At 36.9% G+C, this 27,996-nt stretch overlaps 1 protein-coding gene across 1 annotated transcript in view; it reads right to left on the reverse strand.

Annotated features, from left to right (window-relative positions):
• Positions 1-23,409: 23,409 nt before the first annotated feature.
• ksr2 (kinase suppressor of ras 2) overlaps positions 23,410-27,996 on the reverse strand; it is a 109,913-nt gene continuing 105,326 nt past the window's right edge. Inside the window, exon 21 of the mRNA XM_080894727.1 lies at positions 23,410-26,661. Coding sequence (XP_080750853.1) covers positions 26,515-26,661 — 147 coding nt within the window. The 3' untranslated portion in view covers positions 23,410-26,514. The remainder of the gene's footprint in view (positions 26,662-27,996) is intronic.

The following is a 27,996-nucleotide window of genomic DNA, read 5'->3' on the forward strand; positions in this document are numbered from 1 at the left end:
AATCATTCCTCTTAGTAGAATTTCTGTGTTCAATAATTCGTTCTTTTAGAGGGTGGGATGTTTCTCCTATGTATATTTTATTGCATGGGCACTGTATCATGTAGATGAGTTTTTAGTTTTGCAGGTGATAGAGCCTTTTATGTCAATGATGTTGCCACTAATAGGGTCTTTAAAAACCCACATTTGAAATTACCTGGTAGATTATGAGTTATCAAGATTTTTTCTGGAGTTTTAGGTCCCAGAAAGCTCTAACAAACCTATCTCTAATGTTTTTACTTCTCTTATAAGTTATCATTGGTGGTTCTTTAAAAATCCCTTGTAAAGTTGGATCTCTTTGAAGTATTTGCCAATGTTTTCAAATTATTTCTTTAATGTTCCTGGGTTTTAGTGTAAAGGCTGTACAAAAATAGGATTTGATTTAAGTTTTGGAGGTTTTTTAGTTTCTAACTCCTGCTTTTTGAATCCACCTTCTTTTCTGCAGATCTTAGCCAAGCATCTTTACAAGGGAACATGTTCATATTATTTTTTACCACCTGTCATACATTTCACTTCAAAACTATACAAAATGAGAGAAAAGAAGACTTAAACTTATGAAAAATAACTGACATTACCTTCTTTTGTCATCATCAGTCATCATGTACTAACAGACATTCCCCACCATGCAGAGTCCTCCAAAGTCTTCCAAATGCCAAGAAGAACAGTGGGCACTCAGCCACCTCTTTCAACATTTGGAATAAAGTCATATTACTCAAAGAATATCCCAGCTTTAATTGCTGAGCATATTCACAGTACAACACTTGTCAATGAATTATGAGTGAAGATCCAAATAATAATAATAGTAACAAGAAGTACTCCAAGAGGGCAAATTTCTGCCAAGGCAGCTCAGTATTTACTTTTAAAGGAATTGTGTTTGGGATATTTTAATATAATTTTCTTTATTTTTTTTAAAGATATGTTAAGAAGTCTATAGTGCAGCAAAAATTATAAAAGGGTAGCATAACAGACGTTTACGTGAATTATAAAAACAACATGCATGTGTAGGTATTGATTATACTGAACATGTTCATATTGCATCACTCACCTGATATACATTTCACTGAAAAAGAAAAGGATGCAAAATGAGAGAAAGGAAAACTAAAAACTTATGACATATAGCTGACATTACTTGAGTTATCATCATCAGTCATCATGCACTGACAGGCATTCCCCACCTTCCAGAGTCCTCCAAAGCGTCAAGAAGAACACTGGGCGCTAAAAGAGAAAGACGAGGTAACCAGTCCAAATACACACACACAAGTGCCGATGGATGACAGACGTTCCCCATCTACGCCATTATTGACAAGCTGTGACAGGCTAATGCGATTGAGTAGCTTTCTGACATTGTTGTTATGATGCCAGCCTTTGATGAATCCTGTTGGTGATTATGAACGATGGAGGGGAGTACTGTTTCCTATCTAGATGCACGTGCCTTACCAATAATTTTAATGTCAGTATTAATTCATGGTGGAGGCAAGTAACTCTGTTATTAATGGAAGAGTAGGATCTTAATCTGGTTTTAGAAATAATTTTATTGCATCCGTGCTCATATAGGAAGGAACTAGACCATTGTTTTTGATCTCTGTCACAGTTCTGATGAATAGTGGTACCAGCATGGAGAGTTTTTAGTAAATTCAGCAAATGAATCCATCACCGCCTGTTGTCTTGCCATTAAGCTTTTGGTTTAAGGCATAGTGTAACTCATTAGTAGATAAAGATGAGACTATAGATGAATGAGATAAATGAAGTTTAAGTTATTTAAGTTGAATATCGTCTGTATTGCATTTTTCAATACTAGCTATAAATGATATGATTAATTTGTATCATTGTGATTGTGTGTGTGTTGCCCAGCCAAATTTCTTATTATTATGAGTCGTGTATGTATGTGGTAATTTGTGTTATGATCACTGCACAATCATTACGCAAGCCTGTGCCTTGCATCACCTATTAGTAGATAAGACACGCATACGACATGCAAAACAAAAAGTGCCTCGATGTTGCATGCATCTGCACAAGCGCACACAAGAACAGCAGGGTTTGAGTAAAGAAAAAGAGAGATGTCTTTGAATTCATTTTAAGGGTGTATCTTTAGAAACACACAGGCACGCATACACTTATTTAGTGCACACATACACCCACATTCCATGCTCGGCCATGTCATTATGTCAATCACTTCCTGCTTGAGTGGTACCATCTGCCCTCTTATAAAGCCACACACCATGTGGATCACTGTACAAAGCCCCTGCTTAGCCCAGTTACATAGCACATTGCCCAGAGTTAAGACTCCCTGGTTAAAATTACATTTGTTGCTTTTTATATATCCCCCTCTGCTTATCCTTAGATGCTTAGCCTTTTACTTCACAAAGAAAGAATTCTATTCTTTGCATGTGTGTGTAAGATTTTGTAGATTTTTCAATATTTTTATGCTCAGATAAGCATGTGTAACAATGTCCTTAGCATGCATAATCCTAAACTGTAATTCACATCTCTTAGATTTTAATTCTGTGTTTTCCATGGGATGTTCTCCTTTCTTTAGGGCTGTTGAAACAACAACCAGCCTTTTACTTGATTGAGAAATTATACAGCGGTGGATTCATCCCCTGAGCTGAGGATTTGAATCTATTTACTATCTATTTAGAGGAAGTTGGAGTATTATCATGGAAGAGTGCAGCCACATTTGTCAATGTATAGTGAGCATACAGTATGATGACTCAGTTAGATACACATGCACACAAAAAGCCTGCGGCAGTTTATGAAATAGTCACATAATTGAATCCATTGGTTTATGAACACAAGTATTCCATAATTTTAAACCCATTAATTAAAAAAGCTGGAATCATTTCATTTTAACACTTTTGTTTTAAATATGCGCTTTAATTAGGCTTTAAACAATCAAAATATTCAATTGGCCCCAGGCATCAAAACTACTTGGTGAAATTTACGAAATATGGTGTATTATGGGTTGTATCTAAAGCACACTGAGTGGTCAATAAGTCGAGAAAAAAGCTAGATAAGATCGTGGATAGTGGTTCAAATAAAATCTTACCCAGCGTTTGTCACACAGAAAGCTATTAGGATGCCCGAGCAACATTTCCAGCCTAGCTGTTTTGAGTTGAATTATGTGGGATGTCTTGTAGTTTTTCCATAGTTCCTCCCAATCCTTTCAACATTTTGAATCTTGTTTAAAACAAGAACTCTGTCTTTTGCTTGTATAGCAATATTTTTAGTAGTGTCTACTTCTTGCTGAGAAACACATTTTTGGAAGCTGCTTGATCACCAAACCTTACATTAATTAAAATATTTGTGTTTTCTATCAAGATATTCACAGTTCAATATCAGAGAGTCACTATGTAGAGTTCTTTATATTGATCCGTGGCCTGTATATACCGATCACTCAGAGCAAAACTGGTAATGTGAATAATATCTATCATCTTATAACAAAGCAGTGTTCAGCCTGTCATTAATGTGTAAGCTATTTTGACATGCCGTGCTCCTCTTACTGTTAGCTGTAGAGGCCTATGTCAAAAGACATATGGAAACATCACAGAGTTGTGTTTTTTCAGTTAAATTAAATTAAATTTTATTTATACAGCGCCAAATCACAACAACAGTCGCTTCAAGGCACTTTATATTGTAAGGTAGACCCTACAATAAAACATACAGAGAAAAACCCAACAATCATATGACCCCCTATGAGCAAGCGCTTTGGTGACAGTGGGAAGGAAAAACTGCCTTTTAACAGGAAGAAACCACCAGCAGAACCAGGCTCAGGGAGGGGCAGCCATCTGCCGTGACCAGTTGGCGTAAGAGATGGAAGACAGGACAAAAGACATGCTGTGGAAGAGAGACAGGGATTAATAACAAGTATGATTCAATGCAGAGAGGCCTATCAACACAAATTACCACATACATACACGACTCATAATAATAAGAGATTTGGCTGGGTAACACACCCACAATCAATGGTACAAATTAATCATACCATTTATAGATGAGTGAGAAAGGTGACTGAGAGGAAAACTCCAAGCATCGTGGGAATCCCCCAGCAGCCTATGGCTATTGCAGCATAACTAAGGAGGATTCAGGGTCACCTGATCCAGAAAGGAAAGTTTTAAGCCTAATCTTAAAAGTAGAGATAGTGTCCATCTCCTGATTCAAAACTGGAAGAGGAACCAAGTAATTTAGTTTAGTTTAAGTATTAAGTAAGTATTTTGTACTTTTTGTTATCTTGTTACTACAGTAAATCTGTTTTTGCAATGTATTCATGGAATCTCCACATGAACCAGTTGTCATTATGTTCCTTCTTGATACGCCTCGTGCGTTCTTGTAGCTCCTCGTCTTGTTTCTTTTCATTTTTCCCTTTTTTCAATTTTCATGTTTAAATTTACACATGACGTTTTTGTGAAACACTAACACTACTAAAACGCTACAAAAAGAATTCACAGAATATTTAATAACAACAGTTTTCAGGTTAAAGGGGAGACTTCTTTAGGCAGTGTGCATATACACATTTTGAAACATACATCTCTGCTTGTTAATGTAATGACAATCATGACTTTATTATTTCCACCCCTGCTTGAGGCACATGTACTCCACTCTTTTTATACTTTGGCTCTGACTGCTTGTCAGTGTTACATTTCATTACAAACTGAAGAGACCGACAGGACAGATGGCATGTTTAATGTGTATGTCTTTTCCAAGCAACTCACGATTTACCCTCAAGCTGCTTCTTCAGGAAGCACACTGGAGGTGTCTAGGTGTGGTCAAGGAAAAAGTGGACATGACTCTTAATGCTGTCCACCAATCTGGCATAAAAGAATGCGGCTTCACAAAATGAGAATCAATAAGGGGATATTTGTCCATTCTAAATGCAGTTTTATGAAATTACAGGGGAAATTAATAAAATGATGATCTTGTGTCATAAGAAGTGACAGACTTCAGAGTTGGTTTAAAAGCACTACACTGCAAAATATGATATTTAAATGAATTTTAACCCTAAATTACGACAAAAATTACTAAACTAACCTTAAACCATGTAATGTAAAGTGATGCCCACTGAGAAGTCAAAATATCATGTATTTCTTTTACAAGATTCATTTAAAAAAAAGACAAAAAACATTGTGGAAGCATATCACACTTCCTATCATAACAAACTTAATGTTGTATCTCTGAAAGCTAATTAATCAAACCTGACATGTTGTTCCTTGAAGCTCAGCTTGCACTTTAATACAAGCATGGCAAAAATGCTTTCTTGCTTGATTTGCTTGACTGCATTTTGTGTTGTTCTCTGAGGGTTATTGGAAACATAACCTCGTCAGTAAATATCAACTACACTATATGAATAATGACAGGCGACAGGCGAAAAAAATGATCATTATAATTAGACAGACAATCTGAGATGCTAATCTATAACTTATGCTTGCTCAAAGCTTGAGATGTTATTACTTCAAATGTGCAAAATCCACATTTCAAAAGAAAAAGAATTTAGTCAAACAGGTGGGAAATTATTTTTGGCACTACATAATGGAAAACAATAAAATAAAAGGTTAGCAACATCAGGATCTGAGAGCTGATTAGGTTAAGCCATGATATATTTCATATGTGACCATAAAAAGGTCTTCAATACTGTGTCTCATTGTTGTTTGATCAGTTTTTTGTTTATTAGTGTGCTTTGCTTTTCCTGTTTTTTTATAGGTTACTGAAAACCTACATTTGGAAGGGGGTAAAATAAAACTGAGGGGGCAAAACAAGATATGACTTACGGTAAGTTGAATATTAGTAGTTCAGACGGTGCCATTTTTGTGGCTTGTGCAGTGATGATAGAGAATTTAAAATGAAGTGGGCAGGGCAGGCAAAATGGTGATCAAAATAAGAAGGCCTGAACATGTGAAAGGTAAGTCCAGGGTTTTCCTACTGGCTATGATGTGGAGAGTGCCTTCTTTTTGATGTGATCTGCAACATAAAATTCAGGTTGATTCCTCATAGCTCCTGGGTGAAAGTGAAAATATGTAAAGAGCAGTTGGCCAGTGTGAGGCAAAACCTCAGCTGCGACATTTCATGCAAAATATCTCACTTGAAAAGAAAACACCCACTCTTTTTGGGGATCGAGATTGCCTTGTAACCAACAAATTGAGCGCAGCTAAAAGGGTCAACACTATAGAGCCAAAGACAGAGGATTAAAAAGAGCCCAGGGCAACGTTGCACATGGAAATGGGCTGTTTGCAGTTTGTCAAGGTCATTGGGCAAAATCATTATCAACACAGATGAGCTCCACTTTGTTTCTTATTTTTCAGCTTCATATCAGAGTGTTGAGGATGTTAACAGTACCCTCACTTCTGAAAATGCTTGTAGGTGTTATGCAAAAGCTTGCAGTGTTTTATATGTGGGAAGTCTTTTATCCAAACCATATCATATTTTGCTGCTTTCCTCTTGACATTTAGAAATATTTTATTATATGGAGTATGGGTTTTAATCTGAAGCACTATTTCATTACTTTGATTTTTTTTTCTTTCTGTATTTTACACCCATTTCAGATGTATTTAATGTAGTTCCTGAAGCACAGCATTCCAAAAACTTTGTTGGAAATGTGTTCCTTATAACTTTTTCATGTATTTTTTAGTTTAGCTAAAAGTGGAGAATAAAGATATTAAATATGACACCACATGATAAATTTACAGGGTTTTTTTTACCATGAAAACAGAAGCATCCTACATGACCTTTCAAAGAAATGTGTTAAATGAGTGAAGGGGCATTCATTAATCACACTGGCCTCTTGAACCCTTTAGAGTGCTTCTTTACAAATTCAAATGTAACACTTTGAGCAAAGACTGTGAAATGTTCTTATCTTTGACATGGCTGGACATGACGAAAATGTAGAAAGGAACCCTTTAGCTGTGGAAACTGTTGAGGTCAAGTTAAAAACTCTGGTTTTAAACATTTGTTTTTTTGACTGCCACAGTGAAAACAATATGGCCAGATACATTGTTGTCCATATGAGTGTGCTTTCACCCATTACAAATCTAGAACTTCATTCAATTGTGGGTTGAAATTGTTTTCCAAAATTCCACTAAGGCATTATAGTGGGCTCTATGGGGGTGGCAATAATTTCAAATGCATAATCTATAAGTCAGAGCATGAGCCCACTGGTGCAATTGATCTTTGAAACTTTTAATTCCAAGAACATGTTCCAAATGAGCATGAGTGTGAATTCTGTTCTGTAGTGCAATGATGTTAAACAGTTGATGTAGTTGTGGCAAACAAGTATAATGGGTTCTGAATTTCTGTAAGAACATGGCGTAAAATGACATCCAGCTAATGCCATTATTTAGTTCATTTTTAACATTATCGTCATGTTTTAAAACCTCTGAAAACCACTTCCATTTTTATTTTAACATAACTGTTATAAGGATGATAGATAAATGTTTATTTGAAAATTTAAAAGCTGGTTTTATGTATAGTTTGTGTATTTTAGTGTGTTGCATCTGCTGCAAAACCCTGCACCTGAGGCTAATCAGTAGTGAGCTACGGTCAATCAGAAAGTTTAGAAAAATTAACTTTGAAAATGCCACCACTATTTTGTTTTTGGTTGTTTGCTAGTTTTTAGATTAGACATAACCTTTAAAAAGAGAAATTAACACACAACAGTTATCACCTAAGGTTAGCAGTGGATTGCTAGCTTGTTAGCAAGGCGTATCAATAATTCAGTATGATTTTAGTTGGGATGTTAAGCTAAAAATATATCTCCCTCTCACTCCTGTTCCTCAGGCTTGGGTCCTCTACCAGAGGTCTGGGAGTTTGAGGGCTTATAGGAGTATCTTAGCTGTTCCTAGGACTGTGATAATCTGAATAGAGACTTTTGTTATGCCTGGAATTTACTGGAGCCACTTCAGGGTTACAGCTCCTAATCCTACTATACCACTGGGGCCACTTTACCCTTCACATCTGCTCCAGTTATTCCTTCAGCTCTTAGTACTTTTGCATTTTCTCTGTCCTTCTTCCTGATGTCACTCTCTACTGCCACATATATCAAAACTGTTCTTCTGCTCCTTAGCTCAGCCACCACTATGTCTGGTTGAAACTCGAAGTCCTAAAGGACCTTAGCCCTGTTTTTCTCAACTACTTTTGGTGGTGTCTTTTATCAGTTTTGGATGGACTTCTAGTCCATATGCAGCACAGATGTTCCTGTTCACTATCCCAGCCACTTGGTTGGACTTGTCAGTGTAGACAGTTCCAGTTTTCATCTTACATCTACAGAGACCAGAGACCAAAAGACTATAGACGCATAGACGTGTTTCTGCTGTAAAGTCTTCATTTTGTACCGAGATCTCGCAAAAGTTTTACATTTGGGAGATCTCACAAAAGTAACTCGGGATCTTGCAAAAGTTGTGTGAGATCTCGCAAAAGTTCATCTTTATTTATTTTTTTTCTCCAATGTCCCTTGTTATGGACATTTTGACATGGGTGACTGTGGGGACTAACCTCTTGGAGAAAACTCCATGGGGTCATGTGAGAAACTCTTTGATTTAGATAGGTCAGTATTCTCTTTCCAGTTCATCATTTGTCATCAAATATTATTCATTAATTGAGTGGATAAATAACATACCTACTTTAAACAACTGCAATCCTCATCATTATATGGCTCAACAATGTTTTTCATGTTTGAAATCATCAGATTCTGCTGCACACTGTATATTTCATCTCTTTTTTCAGTATCAGATTTCAACTCTGTGGTTGCTGAGTTGATCGCACAACTTTAGAGACTTGCTACTTTTCCATCCAACAATCAAACCATCAGGGACTAATATACAAGAGGTGAATGCAAGGTGAAATCCAATAACTGCATTTAAATGTAATTAAGCATACTTACGCGGCATTAATCAGCTATCAGAAGCATGTTGTTCAACTCACAAACCCTAACAAAACATTTTGCACCGCAAAGGTAAACAGAGAAAAAAAGCACAAGACAGAGAGTTAAACTCTGTAGAACCTGATTTAAAGCTAAAAGATACCTCTTAGGAGAAGGATAAATATAATCAGTTCAATTTCATTTATATACCGGGAATTCAGAACAACAGTTACTTCAAGAAGCTTTATACAGTACGATAAAGACCATGCAATATTATAAAGAAACTCCAACAACTATACAATATCCTTGAAGCAAGCACTTGGTGACAGTGGGAACTAATTGATAGAGTTGTATTGTTGATTGTCATTTATGCTTAGAAACATTTACTCATTTATGCTTAGAAATATTTAACCATAGATGCTTAGAAGTGTATAATTAATTGTGTAGTGATAAGTTGTGTGATCTTTAACAGGCTACAGAGGCTTGGTGAGCATTCCTGGAATGCAGACCTGCATCTTGGGGGCATGGGAAAAGTTTGCATCTTGCCTTATAGTTTTATGGTAGGATTAACGTAGTTACATTTGTTCTAGTCTAAGTGCTTTTCTGTTTAGATGAACTGCTGGACTTCCTTACCGGGGGGGTCTAGTCTACCCTCTTCCTGACCAAGGATGTTTGCTTGTGTGCTTTTATGACCCTTTGATCAGCAGTAGCGCACACACACACACACACACACACACACACACACACACACACACACACACACACACACACACACACGGTACTCTTTGTGTATGTAGACGTCATATGTTAATGACCCTATGCATATTCATGTAACCTCAATAAAAGGATAGTGTACGGGAGAACGGACGAGAGCTACTGGGGTCAAGCGAAGGGACGGCGCTCTGTCCAGTCTCTCCCGTGCACGAGTACCATGAAGAAGTTTGCCTACTTGCGTCTTGCTTGCAGTGTAATTATATTGTCTTAACGTTCCAGCGAATAGGTTCAAGCTACAAACCTAACACTAATAACTGCCTTTTTTACAGGAAGAAACTTCCAGCAGAACCAGACTCACAGGGGGGCAGACAAAAAACAAACTAGAGAGTTTAATAATTGATTTACTTATGATTAAATGCAGTAAACTCATCTCTTTTCACTCTATCAGAGAGTGAAAAGAGATGAGTAAAACGCTCACTGAATCATGAGAAGCTGCCACAACAGCATAAGCCTTTTGCAGCATAACAAAGCGATGGTTAAATGTTACCTGATCCAGAGAGCTTTATCAAGAAGGAAAGCTTTAAGCCAAATCTTAAAATGAGAGAGAGTGTTTGTCTCCAAAATAACTTGGAGCTGGTTCCATAGTAAAGAGGCCTGAAAGCTCTGCTTCCCATTCAGACAACTGCAAAGAGGCATGTCGAACCAGATTCCCTATATTGCTTCCCAATAGTGTACAGTCCAGTACTTATCCAGCCAAACACAGTGTAGACACTTCAGCACTAGTTCTCACAGAAGGTAAACAAATCACAACAACAGTCACCTCAAGGCGCTTTATGTTGTAAGGTAGACCCTACAATAATACATACAGGAAAAACCCAACAATCATATGATCCCCTATGAGCAAGCACTTTGGTGACAGTGGGAAGGAAAAACTGCCTTTTAACAGGAAGAAACCTCCAGCAGAACCAGGCTCAGGGAGAGGCGGGGCTATCTGCTGCAACTGGTTGGGGTGAAAGAAGAACACACTGCACGCAGCCAATCTCCAGTCTCAAAGTTTAGTGCCATTTGAACTAGGCTTCTGTTTTGGCTGCCATGACTGCCCTTCACTATCAGGTCTGTTTACTCTGATGTCAGCAACATGTTCACTGGAACCAGGTATGCTGTTTGTACCAAAGTAACCAAGACAACCACTTTGGCTTACTTGCAACAAACACTGGTTAAAGAATGGAATGCCATCCCACAGCAATGTGAGACCAAGTTGGAGACCAGCATGTGGAGGAGGTGCCAGGCTGTTGTGGCTGTGCATGATTCTTCCACATGCTACTGAGGCCCCTATTTGTTATGAATACATTTTTAAGTTGCCAATATGTCTTCTTTCTTCAGATTCCAATCATTCAGCAGGATTAGTTGTTTATTTACTGTCAGAGAACATTTGGCAAGTTTTCATGGGTGCAACCCAGATAGTCCACTGTGCTGCTTATACTACAGGTGCATTTTAATTGTAAATGAGAGAGAATTTAAAGGGTAATAAACAGTCTCTCTAGTGGTATAAGACTTATTGCCATGAAGCATTGTTACAACAAAGAAATAAATGACAATACACACATTTCTTTACTTTCTGTGTAAAGTTTAGTTTTTTGGAGTTTTGTTGTATTTTCATGCTTTCTGTGTGCAGCATCTTTTGTTTAACTGAGTCAGGAGTAAAGTCTATTTTTACCATCTGGTCATCAGTTTTTTTTTGTCAACCATTGGGTCAGGACTAAGAACTTTGCCCTTAAGTTGACATAATTAGGTCATTCAAATGACAATTCGAATTTTAAGGGAGGTGAACAGCAGTGCAATATTCATGCAGCTCTTCTCAACAAGGGACTTCAATTTTGTGTTACTTTTTGTTTAAACATCCACTTTCTTACAGCAATGACTGACATGTGAAAGTGCACCTTAGACTCTTATGCATAACTCTTTGTTTCTTTATTTCTATTTTGCAATAAAGAACAGATGAAAGGTTATAATGATAAAAGCATCATAATGTATAATTTTTTTCATATCAAATCAACTAAACCATCAGTTTTTGGTGGTCTGAGAGAGAACGGGTGTTTACCTATGGTAATATTAGGCTGGGCATGCATAAAGGCATGGAGGTAGTTTCAGCTTTTTCTTTTATGTCCAGTGACTTTCTTTTCCTCTTTGAAGTCTGAAATTACTGATCATATCCAATGTAGAGGCTCCTGAGTAAAAGCTCACCTCAAGCTGACAAACAATTTGTGCCATTCCCTTAAGTGTGATCACTGCATTCAATTCAGGGTCCGTTTTTTTTAAACTGAGGGGAAACATGACCCATATACCAGAGCTGTGATCAAACTGAAATCTGTAAAAAAAATAAATTTTAAAAAATTAAATAAAAAGCTGGAATTTAAACTCTGAAGATAGGGATAAAAGGATGTGACTCCTATCAAAGATTAACATTGTTACAAAAGCCAAAATACCAATGACTACTTATGTATGTTGTGTGCATTTGGCTGTGAGGAACAGAACAAAAGCTGTGCCTGTTCTGGATTCATTTGTCCAGTTCATATATTTTCATGGTAATTTTGCATATTTCTTATTTTTTTGTTCATATTTCTCACACTTTCTGTCATTAACTCTGTGAGTGGTAGTGGCTGTGTGTACCAGTTTGCTCACATTATCATAATGAATATTAAGCAGATGCAGTGTTTACCATATTCACAATTACAAAATCAAGATGTACCTTTTATTCTAAAGGTAAGCAAGCTTTTCTATCTTTAAATACCTTATTTAAAGCACATTTCATAGATTAGATTTGACTTGCATTAATAAGCAAAAAACATGAACTTAATCTAACATTTCATCCTTTTGTCAATCTCCAAAATAATGCAATTTATGAAAAGGTTTATTGGGAACCTTTGGTCAGATACAGACATTAATTGTCGCAGTCTTAATAGCCTGTATGATGATTTCTGTCCACATCCATCTTTATTCTCCTTATTTCTTATCTATGTACACTCACACTTCTAATCAACTATTTAGTAAAAACATATGTACGTTCGCTATCCATTTAAAAAATGGGCTTTAATGTTTTCTTTTAGCTGTTTGAATACTGACCAACAAATTAAAGTTGCCCCCAACCTGCCCCCAAAGACTGAAACCTAGTTCAAATGGCACTAAACTAATTAGTATGGATGTATTGAGTTCTGAGGTTTTAACAAGCTAATAGATTTTATCATTACTGTTGCCTCACAGCAACAAAGTTATAAAGTAAATACTTTGTAGATAAACCCTTTGCATCCCTACGATAAATGAAAGGGTATCCTGTAGGTGATGGAAGAACAAATAGACCGTCAGGACTTCTGAACGTGGACAACAGCTTTTAAAAGGCAGCCTCGTAGCTGTAAAAATCCAACAGATGATTAACGAATTCAACAAGACCTAATATTAATAACTCAGCTTGTAAATTGCCCTGTGTGTGTGTGTGCGCGCGTGTGTGTGTGTGTGTGTGTGTGCGCGCGCGCGCGCGCGTGCGTGTGTGTGTGTGTAAATGTAATCCTTCAAATTACTGCCACGAGCTATAATAAAATAACATCAAATAAGTTCAGTTGGCCTTCCTTGGTCAATATCAAGAGAATAATAAATGAGCTTTCTAACTCTAATGTCAGTGCAACATAAGCTGCATTAATAGCAACGTTAATGATGTCTTGGGGCCTAACGTGAGTCATACTGTTTGCTCTTTTTTTTCTCTCTCTTTTCCATCAATCTATTCTTGCAGAGCAAACAAGACAAAAACTTGAATAAATAAAGTCAGTGGACTTCAGTGGTATTCTTAAGGGCAGGTGCTTCATCATATTTCACACTTTTAGATGTCAGATGCAAACTTCACACAAACAGCATGAACTTATCACTTAAATTTTTTATTGACTTTTTTTTTCCTCTTATGAACAGTAGAACAAACCCAAATGCTGCACAAAAAACACAAACTTTATATCAAGGCCTGCAAATGTATTTTTTCTTTGACATTCAGTTGAACAGCAGAAACTAAATCATTTTTGAAAGGGTAGAAAACTTTTATAAACTTTACTGTACAAATTATACAAATGAAGTTCCATTACAAGCTTGAATGATAGATAGGCTCTTTTGAATGAGGACAACATTATGTGTTTTTGCTGATGTTGTTATGAGGATGATAACGCTGATGACCACAAACAACATGACGGTGACTTTGATGATGAAAAAATGTATGATTTCTTTTCTTTTTTTCATAATCAAAATCAGAAATCTGGAGGGGGGGGGGGGGGGGGGGGGCATCAAAGTGTTGCATTATGACAGTTGCAGCCAAGCATTTTAAGGTAATAATGGCAACAAAAGAAGCAAAAAAGATATGCTTTACAGTGAGATGAGGCCTGGACAAAAATAATACTCATATACAACAAACAGTATCCACTCAAGTGCTAACGACAGATTCAGAGTACATTTGAATCAGCAGTATGAGCAGTTGTCATCAGAAAGGAGGTTGTTGTGTAAATTCAGGATAATATGTTCTCTCCTTTCGGAAAAGCTGCTTGTATTTGACATCATCCTGTACATTCTCAAGTTTGACTCATTTGATGACAGATAGTTGAGTTTAAATCTTTCCAAACAAAACTCTGGGAAAAAAATGACAGAAGTATTGTAAGAAGCCCTTTCAATGCACTCCCTGGTATAACAGTCAGATTGAAACACTTTCATGGTGTTTCTCAGCATTCCTCATTACACTACAAGGCTGCATCATTCTCACATGTTTAGCCTACACATCAGCCTCATATGTATCCAGAGTTCCACCTCTCTGACCCTGCCTTGTTTGTCTGTCCTCGATGCTCTCGACAGTGAACCATGAACAGTTCTCAGCAGGAAAATAATCACCTTCTCATTTTCTCAACTGCATGTACTCATCTGTATTTGTCATGGAAAGTGGGTTTACATGGATCACTGTGTTTTGGGTCACCTGAAAATATTTCATTGATCAATTAGGCATGCAGAGGAGCTGAGAACACCTCATTTTGCAGTCTGGTGCTGCCTTTCTTCTTCTGTGAATCATTTTTTGAAGCCCTGCCACAGTGTTTGATCTCCACGGTGCCCTATTAGCCAAGTGCATGTAGGAAGATTAAGAGGAACTGCTGAGAAATAGGTCTAATGGTGGTTGTCCTCTGACCACATTGTGTACACTCACACAGGATGCAGAATACTTCATTGTCTGAAAAGCACTGTGCTAAATCAGCTTCCACCAGCTAGGACTTTCAGACTTCTCACTAGTGTGGCTGATGTTCGCTTCACAATTCAAATTAATACCAAAGACATGGTGGAGATTTTTACATGAAAAATGGAAAGTATATAAATTGGTCTTTTTAAAAATCTTGGATTATTAGATAAAACTATTACCACAAGATAGGGAAGTGAGACTTGAACTAACAAGTATTTTATTTCTTGGAAATTCTTGATTGCTAGAAAAATAGACTCACCATATACATCCTTTAATGCCAGGACACACATGGAACAGAAAAGTTGTCATTTCTTTAAGCGATCCTGTTCCAGGTGTAAAACTAAGGCAGTAAAAAGGCAGTACAGCTTCAGGCAGGATGCACATAACATAAGAGCTTGTTTGTGTCTCTTGGTTGCCACTGCCTCAAGCTTTTTAGTGGAGCATACTGAAAAGAAAAAAAACAAACCAAACCAACAAAAAAACTTTCCCCTTTTATGTTCAGCCATCATTTCACTTTAACACACACACACACACACACACACACACACACACACACACACACACACACACACACACACACACACACACACACACACACACACACACACAAACATAATACATCAATCACAAGAAAGATTTCATTAATTGGGGAGGGGTGGGGGTGCTGTCACAGTATGAAACCACGTCAAAGGCTTAATCAGGCTCATGCTTTGCTCACATTATTGGTAATAATGGCATTATTGTGTGCATATAAAAGTAGCCATTCAAACAAACAACTGCAAAGCAATTTCAGGCAGAACAATACTAATTCATTTTGTCCAAGGACGGACAAGTTTACATTTGAATTCTTTGCAAAGGGAACAATAGAGCACGATGCCATATTTAGCTATGTTGTGGCCATGAACTGAGCAGTACAGCGCCAATCCTTAAAAGTATTCTGCAGGCAGCCTCTGTAGACACTTATATGTTTCTAGTAGTGAAGCTTATGGTGGATGTGGCTTTAAGTGTTCTCACTAAAGAGTGCACAGGGAGGTCACTGAAAGCTCCATCTTAATTAGCAAAACATCATCCTTTGAGGATATGACTCCAATTTTCTGCACTATGAAAAAAAGTGACACCATCCATCAGTTCTATGTAAATGTTCGAGGTGTACTCAAAGACAAAAGTTGACTCTGACTGCTAAATAAATACAAAACACAAAACTGTCACTGATGATTATTTATGTCCATTGCTTTCATTGCATAGCTGTGAGGTCATTAGACACCTGCATGTGTGGGGAAAGTTTCAAATATTGTCTTGTCTTTCATAAACACAAATATAAATATTCCGTCCAAATAGCACATTTTTTGTCTCTGTAATTTGCTCACATAGCATGTACACAAAACATTTCTCATCACTCACAGATTCTAATATTGTAGAAGCAAATCTCTCAGAGAAAAGCAAAAACTCGCATTCATTTCACTGGATGTGAATATCAGCAGAGGTATTTTAACATTCGTCTCGTGGGTATGGAGTTTTTGGAATTCATTCCATTCTTCTTCACTCACTTGGAAGAGATTAATTTGTCACTCCAGACAAATGGGTGTGTCGATTTCCAAGTTAGTAGACCATGTAATGGAATCAATTAAACTGAGATGCTCTCATTGGAAGGTTTGATTCCCTCCACCAGCACTGCACTTCTCCATTTTTTTTTCAAAAGCAGTGACTTGTTCAAACTTGCCTGGTAAATTTGAAAATCTTGGATTAGATTTTGAAATGCAAAGCTTTCTTTCAATCTATAATTTCTCTGTGCAAGAAGAGAAATAGAAACTGTCTGATGTGATGATTTCTGGTTTGTACAAACAGTAAAGTTCTCACATTTGGATTCAGATAGAAATGCCGAAAATCAACTGGGACAATATGAGTGACAAAAAAAGAGTCACCTTTTTGCTTTGCTAACCCCTGCTGCTGAGATGTCCTTGAAAAAGGCACTTGACCTCCCAACTGCACAGATACAGCTGCTTAGTGACCACAAGTTGTGTTCAGAATGTTCAGACGTTTGATGTTAAGAATCACATCAACCCAGCCTCTATAAATTTTACATATGGGAACTTATGAAACATGATCACTGCCTTTCTTGAAGCCTGCGTACAGGCAATGTCACGTGTATGACGCACTACATTTTGTAGTAGTGCAACATGTATGTACTGGCATAATCTGCAAGTGCTGTATGGCTGGGGTTGATGGTGGGTTTTGTTCTATAATTTATATTGCAGTTGTGATGCCAAAGGCAAGCATTTGCGTCTGTATTTTAGCAGTGACAGCATGTGTGGTTAAATAAGAGCAGACCTTACAGTGTTTTTTTAAGACATTTTGCCCTTAAATTAAAACAAAACAGCGATCTTTTTTCTTTAAACACTGACTAAAGCTTTGTGTCATACTACATCTGAGTTATTCATTCGCTGCAGATGTTCTATTTCATCGTTCTCAGTATGTTTCATAGAAATGCATTTTTTGTGGCAAGTTTGAAACATGTTATTGGTATTTCTAGAGGCCAAGTTTGTTAGCTATTACTGGTTACAAGCACAGAAATCCAGAAAAAAAATGAAAAATCAAGTGGTGCAGTGGAAATTATACATAATTTGGGTAGGGTTAGGGCCTTCAAAAATGATTTACAAATCAGTTTAAAGTGTTAGAAATATCAAAACAAAACAAACAACAACAACAACAACAAAAAACAACTTGCAAAATGAAATGTTGCAGTTAACAATTTTGTTGCGAGCTGCCGTGAAAATGTCCCCCAAGAGCAAAGCTTAAAAAGCTAAGAAGGATATGTTGCACAGTCATGATACTGGAGAACATACTTGCAGCTGAAAATGAGTTGCAACGTAGCATGAATGGTGGTGTATGGATTGTTGAAAGTGTTCAACAGAAAGACACAGGGTGTTTTAGGGAAGGGCTTCAGGCATAGAGCGGAGAAAGGCCTCTCTGTTTGAAAGTCTGCGGTGTGTTTTGTCACCCACTCTGGGAAAGTGGGCCAATACTGACCGCTAAAGGGTCCATTCAGGCATGAGGGGGAACGTGTAAGAGCTGGAGCAAGAAGAAGGAGCAGGAAAGGTGAGAGTTGTGGAAGCAAGGTGGGACAAGAGAGGGTGGGTAGGTGGGTGGCAGGCAGGCAGGCGGTGGAGCAGATGTGAGCAGAGCTGAGGACGAGCTTCACACAAAGACACTGTCCCATCGATGTCTCCATTACAGCCTGGAGCAGGAAGGGGAAGGAAAACAAAAACAAGATTAAATTCTCCGTCTTAACACACAGCACCACAGGAGTCCACACTGTTAGATGTCTAACTGCTGTCATCTAACAATGCAGAACACATGGAAATCAAATTAAACACATCCTAGAACTGTATTCCAAACAGTCTCTTTCAAATTGTCACATACTGGCACTTTTCAGAATTGGTGTAAGTCTTCAGATCTTGATGCACTGTCAAGATGTGAAGGGTGTGCCTTCAGACTTGTAGCAGATTTAAAGCAGTTATTTCTATATGTTGTGCAGATAAGACATCCAAACTTTGCGTCCATGAAAGTGACAATGGATCTTTGTGAGAAGCACTGTTGTTACACATTATCAGCCAGATGGGCCAGCATAGGGCCTGCTGGAGGGGAAGACAGGGTCACATCCTCCATCCTTTGGATTATGTAAGATTTATTTTTGGGATCTACAGTTCAACCAGTGTGGGTTTGCCAAGTGGATGTCAGGCAGTGAACCACTCTCAGGCTCTTGAGCATGATGTGAAATTACCACAGCTTGACCACCAAAAACTTCTTCCCCAAACATGTCACACAGACTACCCTGCTGGTTGCAATTATTTAACATTTTCACCTCATTTGACGGGGAATGAGTCCCACTTTTGCATGGGATTTAGTGCTTACACACAGGTGTTGCCAGTCTATTTTGTCTTGGGGGGGGGGGGGGGGGGGGGGGCTTTTGGCTCAGGCAAGCTAAACCTTTAGGACATCCCCATTGTATGGCACACTTTGTAGCTCTTCTGCTCTCTCTTTCTGTTTGACTTCCAAACCCCTGATCTAATGAAATACATCTCCAGCATAATAAACCATGTGGGTGTCTTTAAATGAATAAAGAGAGCCCTGCAGTCCTTGGAGGCTGTGTGACAGAGCTAATCTAAATTTGCTATTTTCGAAATATTTATGCTGTGTGTTTTTGTAGACCTATATTATATTTGCAAAGGTGAGCACAGAGTTGGCATAATTAGCCTCATTAAGCCAATGAAGTGCCAAGAAGAACATTACATGACAAATAGGCTTTGACGCAACTATGTTTGCACGTTTAGGTGCAACGCAACTGGTGGCTGGATCAATTTCAGTGGCAATATTTTTACTTTTTTACCCCTATTTTTAATGATTGAATGGGAAGAGTTTGGGGTGGATCGTATACCATATGCGACTATGTTTAGCCAAGAATGGCACGTTGGTTGAGGTTATGGAGAAATTGTTCTTGGGGCTAAATATAAATAAACACATTTTGCACATAACTTTGGATTTCTTCTGCATTAACCCATACCACAGTTTTTCTGCATCCTTCTATGATAGCCAATCATTTAGGGAGAAAAATTGTTTTAGCTTATACACCAAAAGAGCAGCTACCTTTGCAGTGATTTTTGTGTCATTTTGAAACACATTCAGTTCTCATAATACATCTTTAGTTACACCCTCTAAATGACTCTGCAATTAAACTTTATTGAAATTCTGCTGAGAATATAGTGTATAATTTTCCATTCCCTTTATTATAGTGCATGGTTCCTGTTTTGTGCTGCCATGAGGACCATCAATATTCAGTATAGGGAAAGTATTTTTTAGTTTTATTACCTGCAGCCGTGTTGCTCTTACAGTATATTTTCCTTATGATTAGCTCTGAAAGTACAACGATCTCAAAATGGAATAAATAAAAAATGAAGATGATGGACAAAATATTACGAAGACATGATCAAAGGTATCAACCCAATGCAAACATCAGAAAAACATTTTATTTTAAATGAAATAACTTGACATTTATAACAGGAAAGTGATTTTCTTTTCCAATAATAATGAATAATTTCCTAATTGAATTAAATTAAAATTATTATTTTAATATAAAAGCATCCACTTGCTTTTATACAGTCTTGACAATAACTTTTTCAAACCTCAATTTTTTCAAATCTTATTTATGAAACGTTGAGCGCAGAAAGAATTACAACTTAGTATTTGCAAGAACTTGCGTATCACTTTAGAAAGCTGTTAAGCCTGCAAATCCATTGTTCCTTTAGGTTTTTTAAGGAGCTGTGTTATTATTGTTTCTTTTTTTAATTAGGATTTTATTATGATAGCCATCAAGTGGATTATCCATAATAATCACAGCAAAGGAACATATTTAATTTAATGACCTTGTGAATCCCTGTTGTTTTTATTTTTGCTTCTTATGTCAGTATATACTATAACAAGAAATGCACTGAACCTTATCGGGTTTTAACACTTTTAAGAATGTCGACAGAAACCAAACATTCATGCTCTGGTGGGCTTCAGGCCTTCCTGAGATTGGGTGATGTGGATTTTTTACACTTCGGTGACTGAGGCTGGACTTTAATGTTGGATGTAGAGGAGGAGGGCTGGTTGTCCACCTATCTATCATTTCATTTTTCTGCTCCATGCCCTCACTAACTCATTCTGTCTATTCAACCAGTGAGTCACAGGTCTGACACTGTATGACACAGATACTTGCACACACATGCACACACTATCATCAGTATGCCAGTTTGTGCACGAAAGACTGGAAATAAATGAAAGAATTTTTGTACTATTGGAACAGCTTCACTGACGTGAATGCCACGATACATGTTCAAAGTAATTCTGATGTATATAAAGTTGATATATTCAATATCCTTGGTTTCCTTATGTTTGTCTAAAATGTGCTATGAATAAGCTTCTAACCAAGGTACACAAAAAAGTATCACAGATACTTATGTATATAAGTTTAGAGTTGTGAAAAGTTAAGATAAATGTTCATTGAAATCAAGACCCCATTTTTGCACATCGCACATTGTTATATGATTATTATCTTGATATCTTCATCATGTATTGTTGAAGTCAGATGTTAGTGCCCATGGGGATCTTTCATCATTGCCTTCCTACAGCCTTTAAAATAAATGGTTTCTTTTCATTTTAGGGGACAAAAGACTTCAAGACAAGTACAAACTGATACAGTCTACTGTCCTTTCCCAAAAAAACCCTCATATTTCATTCACAGTAGATTATAGAAAACATCAAATATTTCAGCTGAGAAAATGCACCAATTTAAGAAAAATATTAGCTCAATTTAAATTTAATGTCAACCCTACATCTCAAAAAAGTCAGGATAGGAGAACAAAGCACTGGAAAGGTAGGTGGTACTAAAAAAGGAACAGCTGTAGCAAGATTTTGCAACTAATAAGGTTAATTGGCAACAGAATGATGTGCCATCTTCGAGAAGAAAAGTTTCTCAGAGGTAAAAACAGGCAGAAGTTCACCTCTCTGCAAAGAAGAAAAAACAAACAAACAAAAAAAAAAAACCAAAACAACAACCCCAAACTGCATCACAAATTCTGGAACAATTTCAGAAAACTGTTCCTCAACATAAACTTGCAATGACTGTAAATCATAACCTACAGTACATAATGTCACCGAAAGATTCTGAGAATCGGGATAAATCTATGTGTACATGGGATAAGGGACAAATTAATACCAGATGCTCTTGAGTTTCAGTTCCTCAGTGGCACTGCATTAAAAACAGGCATAAGCCTGTCATGAAAACCATTGCATGGGCTCAGGAACACTTCCAGAAAACCCTGTTTGTGAACACAGTTCGACATGGCACCTGTAAATGTTAAGCTTCATCATGCACAGAAGAAGCCATATGTGAACATCATCCAGCAACACTGGTGTCTTCTCTGGGCCATATATGCTTGTTTAAAATGGACCGCACCTAAGAGGAAAATTGTTCTGTAGTCAGACAAATCCAAATTTGAAATTAGTTTTGGTAAGCATAGACACTGCATCGTCTGGACTGCAGAGGAGAGGGATCATCTGACTTATTATCAGCACTCAGTTCAAAAGTCTGCGTCTCTGATAGTATTAGTGTGTGTTAGTGCCTGCCTGCTGTCCACACATTTCACTAACTGAAAACATTTGGTGCATTATGAAACACAAATACAAAAAAAGACCTAGGACTGCTGAATAGCTTGAATCCTAAGACATATAGGACAGCATTCCTCACCCAAAATTCCAACAATTAGTCTGCTCAGTTCACAGATGTTTACGGCTGTTAGGGGATGGTAAACATCCCAGCTTTTTTGAGATGTGCTGCTGCCATGAAATTTAAATTGGAGTTTATGAAATTTGCAAATCACTGCAGTTTCCTTTTATTTTTACTTATCTGAGCTCATTTAGAGTTGGGGTTGTACATTATTTAATAATGGATTGCATTTATATAGCGCTTTACAATTCCACTATTCATTCACTCACTGGTGCAGGCAAACCACAGCTGTAGCCAAGGCTGCCCTGGGGCAGACTGACAGACGCGAGGCTGCCGTATCGCGCCATCAGCCCCTCTGGCCAACACCAGTAGGCAGTAGTTGAAGTGTCTTGCCCAAGGACACAACGACCAAAACAGAGAGAGCTGGGGGATCGAACCAGGACTTTTAATGAATTACCCATTTATTTTTGATTTTCTAAAAAGGGCAATGGATTGTGTTATCTTACTGCATGCAGGCTGAGGCATTTCCACATGACAAACCCAGCTAAACTTAGTTTATGGGTGTCATGGAAACAGTTCACTGGTAGAAAAAGTAGAAATAAACCTGTAGATTTCAACTGATGTCTTTAACCTCTTAAAATAATGGCTCATTTAATAGATCCTGTTGTGGATGTGAAGTTGGTTTTAGCCTATTCTTTCAAGATTTTCTTGAAAGAATATCACTTTAAATTGCTTTTCACTACAATTGTGTGCTGCTGATTGCTTCAGTTAATTTTTTTTCCAAAGGATGGACAGCTGGGAATATTCAACAACTAGAGAATTCATTTAGTTTGTGAGCACCTGCAGAGTGGCTGGGTGCTTTGGCACTATCTCACTGCACAGCATCTTACAATAAAAAACAGGATGTTAAGAGTTGCGATGGTTCATTGGTATTTTATCTTCATCTCTGTATTATTTTTCCACCATAGAAACAGCACATTGACTAAAGCTACTGTTCTATGTGACTAACAGCCATCTTATAAGCCTGCAAATTATATAAAATAGATATTTCAATTTTATTATGACAGTTTATTAGAAATTGAGAGCAGATCATCGAAATCTACATTTTACTTTTACTATATAAGACTGAATTTTAGGAAGTGCATTTGTTTGTGAAGATGTGTTAAAAAATTGAACCAACATAAAATATGGATAAGGGTCGACTAAGATAAAAGATGTCATAAAAGAAAGAGAAAACGTCCAAAATGAAAACATCTTTTTATTGTCATACACTTTTTAAAGGATGAGTGCAAATAAAAGAGCTTGTGATCAAAATCTACTCATCACTAAGCCATGGACCATAAGGCATCATTAAATACAAGCTTTTTGGAGCTATCATCTACATTACAGGGACGGAATCAAGGAAAAGAAACAACACAGCATCAATGCTTATGCAATTAGAAGGAAAATGAAGGAAATAAATTAAAATGAACAGATAACAAAGGCAACAAAAAACACAACACAATTTATACATTCAAAAGAAAAAGTTCAAAAAGTTCACAAGGAATATTATTATCACGGCAAGTGACGATAAAACATTGTCTACAATCTGTTATGTACACTTGGCATTAATGTTATATCTTTGATTGTTGTCCAGTCGGTTTGTTGTCAACTTAAGCATGTGCACAGGTCGTAACTTTTTAAATTTTAATTCTAGTATAATCATTTATATAATCTATAAATATGCTGCAACAATCATTCTCTCGAACAAAGCTGTTGAAAAGTTTTGCAAAGCCTGATGTAAAATTTGAGATCAAACTGCTCAATGGACAACAGGTCATCAGAAAAATGCTCACATACTTTTTATATATAGTATTGAAGGATTTTTTTTTCTTAACAAGAATCAATCTTTGATAGTCCATCTCATGCACTTTAAAGTTGTAAACAGTACAAATATAAATGATCCACTTACAATATTTGAATCTGAGCAATTCCAAAATAGACAGACTCCCAAAAACAGCAGCAGATTGTTTGTATGCATTTTCCAACACTGGCAGATGTGTATATAATGAGGTGAAAATGGCTATTTAACATGACTGGATTGTCTCCATCTATTCAACGTGGCTAGACAGAATCAAGCAGTGTACAGCTCAAATTATGCCACAGCTTCCAATTTCATGGTGATATGACTTAGCTAGTTCTCTACAACATACATTTAAAATATATTTTGATATACAGTATGAAGTAGAAAAATGGCCAGGGGTGGTCTTCAGCATCCTGATATGTTTTATTTATTTTTTTCCTGATATGTTAAAGGGAAAATTCAGCCAGATTTAAGTTACATGATTGCAAGTTTCAGATTATTTTTAAATGTGCTCCACAGTCAGCTTTATACCAGTGTTGTTGTCAAAAATAACCCATTCAAAGCCATCATTGTAGACACAGATGGAAAAGCTGTTGTGTCTAATTAAACAATAAACCTGGCAAAGAAGTTAACACTATCAAATCTTGCCAATTATCACAGCAAATAAAGACATATATTCATTTTCTACTGCTCCAGTTTTTCTTATCCTTTAGAACTTTTATAGCATCTGATGGCAGGTATATTTAAAACAACATCTAAGGGCAAACAACGATTTTTAAGTAACCATCAGAGAGGAACATTACATTTTATCTGCTTGCATTCACAAGGAATGCCATATTTCTGTTATATTCATAAGGAGCAGGTAGCTAAGAAAAATCACACTGACTCTGTATACCAGATGAGAATTAACTAAAATCTTACAAATGATAATTTTTTTAGTAATGCAGAGTGGTGCAACCATAACTTACGGTGGCTGACATTAGCAAAAAGCAGATTTACCAATTTATGCAATACTGGAAGAAGTAGCTTTAGCATTATCTCGTAACTCCTCAACAACAGTTGCAAAGTCCTGCTTTAATTACCTACATCTTACAAGAATGTATCATTTGTATGCATCTCTTTCTCAGATATGAATGCAGTCAAGCTGCCTGTAAAATTCATTTTGAACACACAGCTGATTACAAGATTATTTATTCAGCTTGGAAGAGTAGATCTTAAAACCTGCCATCCGAGAACAGTGCAGAGGGAGGGATTTCAATAAATATTTAAGATTAGGAAGAATTTATTTGAAGCGTTCAGTTTCAAAGTGACTCCAACACTGCTTTTAAGAAACTTTGTAACCTTTTTTAAATTTTATTTTGCTATTCAGAAGCCACATTTTTCTCAATCTATGTCCAACAGTCACTTCAGTGCAGAGATGGGGATTTTAAGCTTTTTAAATCTTTTCCATTGGATACACATATTGAGTAAACTAATGTGTAACTTGTAAAACTTTGTGATTAGGGTCTACAACTTTAAAATAACTTAAAATTACTGTACCGACTACACTGTAACAAGCTTTGGATCTATATTATACTGTTATCTGCCATTATCTATTTAAAGAAAAATAGTATACAGTGATTTATGGGAACTGGGGAATGGTTTTTTTTGGGGGGGGGGGGGGCTCAGTGACAGCACTACCGAAAGGTAATTAGTTCAGCTGACGAAAACTACATTTCAAGTGTCAGCAATTTCACAGAACATCGTCAAGTAGGGGATTCCTGGTCTGACCGGTGGCTTTTTTTTTTCTTTTTCTTTTTTTTCCCAAAGGCTGTTATTGTTCAAACATCTAGCTTATGTTCACAGGCAATATTCAAAGCACAGGCTGATCAGAGAACAGTCTCCCATCAAAGAACTGGGCCAACACATCCCCACACAAACAGGGATGCTGGCTTCTTCACATTCAAATGGTACGGTGTAAATAAAAGGGCATTTTCAGTTAGACAAAACATTTGAGACAAAGATGAAACCTGGACATCCACACATGAGACAATGAGGTAACGCTGACAAAATGGTCTACACATTTGACAGACATAAGGAATGGCAACATAATGTTATGAATATATACAATATGTGATGTTCAACGTTTACACTCATTCGAACCAAACGAGAATAAAACGTGGAAAAAAAAACACAAAAAACAACATTTGTTCAAAACTTTTTTTTTAAGTCCAGGATGACGTGATCTGTTTGAAATTACAAGCAAGATACAGCCAAGAAATAAATATAATGACGGGAACAAGTCAATAGTAAAAGACAAAAAGATAAAGGAAATATATCCAGTATGGTGTGAATCAAACCAAAGAAAATATGAGTCCCGACTGCTTTGAGAAACTGGACAGTCAACGTATCTGTACACACACATGCCAACATTCCATGAAAATACACACAGCACGGGCAGTTTTCATCACTGGGCTGGCTTTTGGATTCAGTGCATTCTTTAAGGAGGTGGGTTATTTATGTGGAGTTATGGCGGCTGCTTTTTTATACTTGCTGATTGTTTGCCGTTTTATGTCCCTAACTTATTTGACATACTCAGCTGACTTCCAGAAGTGCCCTGGGTGGGAAAGGCGGCGGTTCCTTTTTGGCAACTTTTCCAGTAAATCTACCAGCTTGGAGAAGCTGGGTCGCTCCTCTGGCTTGTATGCCCAACAGAGGAGCAGAATATCCTGGAAAGCAAAGACACAGAAAAAAAACTAATTATTTGATCTTTTTCAGGTGCTTATGTGATGAAAGAAACAGGTGTGTCCAGGTTGTCTAAAAACTTCATGAAGCTAGTTGGTGTAATTTGGCCTGATTATCTGATAGTGAACTGTAACACAAGCAGACCCAGCAATGGTTTTGACTTACATTTCATACATGCAAACAAGGCTGGCTGGCATATGAGCTAAACCAAGAAGATTGAAATTTGTTCCTTAAGCTGGGCTACACAACCTAAGTGTGCAATCTGTAAAGAAATATTTTCGTTCAAATGGCATTTGACAAACTTTACAACCACATAAGGGACTATCAAGACGAATGCAAAGACAAAGCCAAATATCTTCAAACAAAGGACAGTGTTTCCAACCTGACTGTGAAATCTGACTTGACACCCTTAAAATATTAGCACACTGTCATCTTTACAGAGATTTTTCAATTTCAATTAAAAGCATTCTTCAAATACCTTTTGTTGGTGTCATGTGAAAATCTACTTCAGATGAATCCAACCTGCGATTGCTTGAGCTGTTTCTACACATAAACTCATTACAAAGTGAGGAGAATCAGGACACTGTCTCCGGTCGCCTTTCTCACATTACTGTAAACCCAAATAAGATGACTGAACTCAGACAAGTTAAAGCAAATGATTGCCTTTAATTTTTCAAGTTGATGAACTTGAAAGTCAAGTGTTTATGCTACATGTAGTATTTAATTACCGTTTAATTTAAGTATTTACAAAGTCATAAGCTCTTTTCGAGCCCAACATATAACATTTCTCCCACATTTTGCAGATGGGAGAAATGTGCCTTTTAACATATGCTTTATATATGCTGGGAAAGACCTGAGTCTTAATTTATTGACTAAAACCTAACAAAATAGCATCAGAAAAAGCAAAAGTAAAATAAAATTCAAAAAAGAGGGGGAAAAAAGAATAAGTCATCCCAGTTGGGATGAAAAACTCTGATTTAAAGTCCATGTGATTAAAGTATCTGCCACCTCACCTACCTCCTGAGGCAATGTTATGACAAGTTTAGATTTCCCTCACATCGGAATACTGAATGGATATCCCTAATCATGGAAAGGGGCTAGCAGCTGCATTAACATTTCTAACAAAGTGTCCATACATGCTAAGCTGGGAGTCAGAATGTCATGGAAGTCAACATTAATATACTCAAGTCAATAAAAATTTAACCTCAATGGCAGATATAATATATATATATATATGTACACATATAAATATATACACATACAAATATATACAGATACACACATATGTGTGTGTCTTTATTTTCTTTCTTTTTCTTTTT

Source organism: Rhamphochromis sp. 'chilingali' (assembly GCF_963969265.1).
Source record: "Rhamphochromis sp. 'chilingali' genome assembly, chromosome: 10".
Classification (NCBI taxonomy): Eukaryota; Metazoa; Chordata; class Actinopteri; order Cichliformes; family Cichlidae; genus Rhamphochromis; species Rhamphochromis sp. 'chilingali'.